Source organism: Lolium perenne, chromosome 4 (assembly GCF_019359855.2).
Source record: "Lolium perenne isolate Kyuss_39 chromosome 4, Kyuss_2.0, whole genome shotgun sequence".
Lineage (NCBI taxonomy): Eukaryota > Viridiplantae > Streptophyta > Magnoliopsida > Poales > Poaceae > Lolium > Lolium perenne.
This window is the reverse complement of record NC_067247.2, coordinates 41,850,366-41,856,384: the sequence shown is the minus strand read 5'-3', so window position 1 is coordinate 41,856,384 and position 6,019 is coordinate 41,850,366. Positions and strand designations below refer to the sequence as shown.

Genomic DNA, 6,019 nt, shown 5'->3' with positions numbered 1-6,019 from the left:
GCTGGCCGGTCACAGGCCCGGTCAGACCGGACCCACAACCGGACGCCCGGTCACACGGGCCCGGTCAGCGGGCGCAAACCGGCCCAGCTCCCTCGTACGAACGATGACCGGACCAGGACCGGATTCTTCGCAGATTCCCGGTTTGCGCCGGTCGATCGGACCCATGACCGGACAGCCGGTCCACGAGCCCGGCCGATCCGGACCCATGACCGGACAGCCCGGTCACAGGCCCGGTCAGACTGGACCCAAACCGGATCTGACGGGAATGCCCCACCAAACTGCCTTAACTTATCCATTCGCGTACCTGTTCGCCCTTGCTGGCCATGTGTGCCTATATAAGTAGCTGGAACCCCTCCTTTACTCTTTAGACTTGTTTTGAACTCAAACCTACCTTTGAGCTTAGTCTCCCTTGGGTATCATCCCTCTGTAATCAAGGCACCTTGGTTGTTGACTTTGATCTTGTTGAGTGAGATTCTAGTACTAGTTACTCTCTCTCCCTCACCAAGATCTTCCTCTCCAACCCCAATCTCTCTCCGGGAATTCTGCCACGTGCCTCTTCCTTGGAGATTCTATTGGCGTGGTCCATCGAGCCACGGAGGTAAGCATCGGGTGTATCGGGTTGGTGTGCGTGCGTGAGTCTCGGAGTTCCTCGTGTTCGTCGTGTTCTTCGTGTTCCTCGCGTTCTCCCATCTCTCCCCTTGGTTTCGAAGTCAATCCGCGAGATCGGGCCACACACGGGGTCTTAGACCTCATCAAGAGGGGTGGAATATTAGGACAACTATGCATAATGAATTTCGAGTCAACAAAGAAGACCCGAAAACCACATGAGAGGGCTGAATAAAATATCATCATATGCTAGATTGATAGACAAGTACAATAACCATCTTGACCTAAGTTATTTTAATACCACATATGTTTATTTTTTCGGTGTGAGTTACTTTGGGATGTGTATTATGTATTGTTAGAGATACTTCTTAAAATATGTTTGTTTATTCAATAGATGGGTTAAGTTGGTAACATTAGGGTCACAACGGTTTAGCTTGTAATAATAATGCTACGACTTTACTATTAGCTTGTGTTTAGGTTGGTTTCATTTGTTTATTTTCCCAAAAAAAACTTCTATTTGGGGATTTGAATTGTTAAGTTACATTTCTCTATTAGAAGTCCAATTTACCTCCTAAATTTGTCTCAAAGTTCAGCTTACAACCCTCAACTTTATTTTGTTCAACTTTCAACCTTGAATCTAAAAAATGTTCAGAATCACCCATTGCATTGTATTAAGCTGGGTTTTCTTGTACCGTATATGTTTTATGTTGATGAGTTGGCATAGTATATAGGAAGAAAACCCACTAACTGGCGAGAAAAACCGGTTCAAAACATGTCAAAAAAGGATAGAGGTCCAATTCCGAACGGTTTATAGAATTCAGGGTTGAAGATTGAACCAAACTAAAGTTGATGGTTGTAATCTAAACTTTAAGATGAGTTTAGGGGGGTAAATTGGACTTCTCTCTTACTTTTGCCACCACTCTGACAAGGTTTAGCTCGGTCCTCTATTCTCCTGGATTTGAGTTTGTATTCAAGGATTACACATTAGTTGAGCATCTCATTGCCCACCTTGGCAAGAAATACCTTATTTTTCACCAACCTTAGCACATTATTAATAAAATAAAAATCCAAACCATCAATGAGGACCAACATTTCAGTGGGCGTTGGACGTTTTTTCCCCTCTATTGACATAAGCATGGCTTAGACGTGGCATACCGTACTTGGTGGCACGGACCACCTTTGAAATTGCTTTGGAGCATTTTTGTCTAGATACCAGAAATGCATTATGTATTGTTACCTATACATTTCAAAATATGCTTGTTTACGTAATAGATGGTTTAAGTTGGTAACATCAGCGCTATACCGGTTTTGCTTGTACAAAATAGCACTAGATCTTATCATTAGTTTGTGTTTTGGCTAGTTTTGTTTGTTTATTTTCCGAAAGAACTTCTATGTGGGTTTGAATTACCAATTTAAATTGTTTTAATATCCCAGCGAATATTACTTCTGCCACCATTGTAACAAAGTTTAGCTCGTTCCTCTATTCGCCCGGCTATTTGGTCCTCCATTCCCCTGTCTTTGCGCTTGTATTTGAAGATTGTACAATTGCTAAATATATCATTGCCAACTTTAACAAGAAATGACATATTTTTCACCAAGCTTGGCACATTGATGAACACAACAAAACTCCGGTGACACAACAACATTCCGGTGAGAGCTGCACGGTTTCTTTTTTTTTTCTCCATCGATTGACATCAGCCTTGGACGTGGCACAGCCGGTGACACGAACCAATCTTGGAATCGTGCAGGGGCATTTCCGTCTAGCCAAGCTCGGAAAAGAGCAAAAGCTGCAGCGTGCGAGAGTGGGCGGCGGGCCTCAAGAACACAACAGACCGGCCGCGGCCTCGGCCTCGCTTCACTCCCCACTTGTACACCTCCCAGTCCGTCCAGCAGCAGCCGCAGCACTAGCGTTGTTGTCTAGTGGGAGCGCGCTCGCGTCCCCAGCCCAGACGGCGAGGCGCCCAAGGAGCCGAGAGCGTGCCACCCCACCCCGCATTGTTTCAAAATCCGCAGCTCGGTCCTCGGTGCCAGCGGCCGGCGGCGAGTGGCGTCTCTGGGAGAGACGGGGAGCTTTTCTTGAAGATTTGGCCGGAGAAGGGACGGGTCCGAGAGGAGGAGCGGTAGAAGCGGCGGCGCAGATGGCCACCGCGCGCGTCGGCGCGTGCCTGCTGGTGGCGGTGATGTGCCTCTCCTGCGGCGCGGCGGCCGCGGCGAGGTCGCCCGAGGCCAGGATGCACCGCCACCTCAAGCGCCTCAACAAGCCCGCCGTCAAGAGCATCGAGGTGCGTGCGCCCGCCCGCCCGCCGAGCTAGATTCGTTTTCCTGCCCTTGTTCGTCTGAAGATTTGAATGGGGATTTCTTCCTCCCTCTTCAAACCTAGCGTTTCTTGCTCCGCATTTGTGAGGATTTGAAGCTATAGTTCTTGGCTAATCCCGTAAAGTTACACTCCGATTCAAAAGTATCATCTTTTTTGGGGCTATTTTTTTCTGGTTGTTCTAGGGGCTGATTCGCTTTCTCGCTTTGCAATTTTCGCGAAAGTCCCCATCTTTCTTTCGGCTGCAGCGGACACGGCTAGGCAAAAAAAATTCAACAAAGATGCCCACTACTTTCTGCTGTTCTTGTGCGGATTTCTTTCTTTCTAGTTAAACTTCAGTGCAAAATCTGAAGCTTCAGTGGATGCCAAAGCAATGCCGAATCTCAGTGAAACTTCGTGGATGCTAATTTGTTGTTGTTTCCAAGCAGAGCCCTGATGGGGACATCATAGACTGCGTGCACATCTCGCACCAGCCGGCCTTTGACCACCCTTACCTCAAGAACCACACTATCCAGGTAACAACAAATTTGTTTGCAACTGTGTCGGCCGTAGAAGAAGCCATGGTAGTTTTGCTGGATTCCTTAAATCGTTTTGCACTTGCAGATGAGGCCGAGCTATCACCCGGAGGGTCTGTACGACGAATCCAAGACCTCCTCTGCTGATGGCGAGAAGCCTATGGTTCAGTTGTGGCACCAGAATGGCAGGTGCTCTCCCGGCACCGTCCCTGTCCGGAGAACCAAGAAGGACGACCTGCTCCGGGCAAGCTCGTTCCGGCGGTATGGAAGGAAGCGGCACACCGTGGCGAACCCGATGTCCGTCGACCCCGCCATGCTCAACGAAGGCGGCCATCAAGTACGTGCACCACATTGCATCCATCTGTCTTAGTGTTCAGTTCAGTGAGTTGCAGCAAGGAAGAAGAAATACCACCAAAGTCCCATTGTGTGCATTGTATCTGTAACTGTCTGCTGTGGATTTTCAGCACGCGATATCGTACGTTCAAGGCGAGAAGTACTACGGCGCGAAGGCGACGATCAATGTCTGGGATCCCAAGATCGAGCAGCCGAACGAGTTCAGCCTGTCCCAGCTGTGGATCTTGGGGGGCTCCTTTGGGGAGGATCTCAACAGTATCGAAGCTGGCTGGCAGGTAACACTGAAAGATCATCCAACCACATACAGCTCCATGAGCTTGCACTCTCGTAGCCCATGTCCAGTAAATGCAGCACCGTTATTGCGGTTGATCGGTAGCTCTGTTCCTGCGATTTTTTGCTAGCCCTGCCCTGTGGTGTCACGAGTTCTGAACTTTTCTCTGTTCTGTTTGATTATTCTTCAGGTTAGCCCTGACCTCTATGGGGACAACAACACACGGCTGTTCACCTACTGGACCGTAAGTGTTTTCTTCACATTCTCTTGTAAACAATCAAGTTCAATTTGTGAAATTTGCTCGTGCTGATGTTCTCTTCTATATGTTCTGTATTCTGTAGAGTGATGCGTACCAGGCCACAGGTTGCTACAACATACTGTGTTCAGGGTTCGTTCAGATCAACAGTGAGGTGGCCATGGGAGCCAGCATCTTCCCCCTCTCAGGCTACTCCGGCTCACAGTATGACATCAGCATACTGATCTGGAAGGTGAGCAAGCAGTTCAATCTAGTGCAGTCAGAAATTGTGTCACAAGCATGCAGGCCAGAAAATCTTTGCCCACTTGCTGCTGTGCTCTTTACTCTTGCACCTTGACTGAACTATGAAAATTATTTAGTCCCCCCCTCACCCTGGGGCTCTTTAGTCAACAACCCTTTTTATCCTTGATGATTACTCTAGTTGTGTTTGTCAATAGAAGTTTCATGAAGCATGCAACTTTTAACCTCAACAAGCAACTGTTGTTGATAGTGCCGAGATAGAAAGTCTTATGTGTTCTCATTTCTATGGAGCACGGGTAATGAGTGCGTGCTTGGCATGCTTAGTGCGGCACTAATGTCGGCGCATCTGAATGCTAAACGGCTACCCTGTACTGAAGTCTAGATTTATGTTATACTCCATGTCAATGCATGTGGTTGTCAATGTTGACAAACCTGATGCTGCTTGTTATGCTGTGTGTGGTCTAATGATTTTACTTATTGCTCACAGGATCCGAAAGAGGGACACTGGTGGATGCAGTTCGGCAAGGAGTACGTGTTGGGGTACTGGCCGTCGTTCCTCTTCTCGTACCTAGCGGACAGCGCGTCAATGATCGAGTGGGGCGGAGAGGTGGTGAACTCGCAACCCGATGGCGTGCACACGTCGACGCAGATGGGCAGCGGGCACTTCCCGGAGGAAGGGTTCAGCAAGGCGAGCTACTTCAAGAACATCCAGGTGGTGGACAGCACAAACAACCTCAAGGCTCCCCGGGGCCTGGGCACGTTCACGGAGCAGTCCAACTGCTACGACGTGCAGAACGGCAACAATGGCGACTGGGGCTCCTACTTCTACTACGGAGGCCCTGGCAGGAGCTCCAACTGCCAGTAGTGACCGAGGTCATCCTGACTGATGAGTGAGTGAGCAAGCATGCGCCGATCCATGTCGAGTGTAACACACCATCAGAATGCATCATAAGTTTTCTTAGGTCTAGGTAGTGTGTCTGATGTGAATGGGTCCCGGTGTTGCCTTTCTGATTTTTTTTTTCTCTCCAATCTTTCTGTGTCATGTCAAGCCTTCTGAAGAGAAGCATGGCATGTGGTGTGGTGGTGGTGCACCTGTGATGATGGCCTACCAGTACCACACCTCCTTTTCATATAATGGTAGATTCAGCTGTCTTTCTGGGTATTGTTGGAGGTTCTCTCTTGGGCTCAACCAAAGAGGGTCATGGGTGCAAATGCTTTGTTTCTGTTGTCACACCTTTCTCTCCTTTGGATGGATGCCGCCAGTGTAGTGTATCGAAAGCCGCAATCGGCTGTGTCTCGATGAGAATCGCAGTTTTCTGTGAAATACTTTGGTATATGCATGAGCTCAAAAAGATCTGCAGCCTCTTATGAGCAATCGATTGGTAAATGGCGGTACAGAGTTAATTGAATGTTTCTGGTATTGTTGTTCCATGAAGATAGAAAAACATAAGTAGGTCGACAAA

General features: G+C 48.4%; 1 protein-coding gene across 1 annotated transcript; it reads left to right on the top strand.

Moving 5' to 3' along the window:
* Window positions 1–2,426: 2,426 nt before the first annotated feature.
* Window positions 2,427–5,718, top strand: LOC127292275 (protein neprosin). The gene is made up of 7 exons (XM_051321635.1): window positions 2,427–2,888; window positions 3,349–3,435; window positions 3,524–3,772; window positions 3,900–4,064; window positions 4,251–4,304; window positions 4,402–4,548; window positions 5,044–5,718. The coding sequence occupies exons 1-7, from the start codon at window positions 2,745–2,747 to the stop codon at window positions 5,419–5,421; spliced, it is 1,224 nt and encodes a 407-aa protein (XP_051177595.1). The 5' UTR covers window positions 2,427–2,744; the 3' UTR covers window positions 5,422–5,718.
* The last annotated feature ends 301 nt before the right edge of the window (window positions 5,719–6,019 follow it).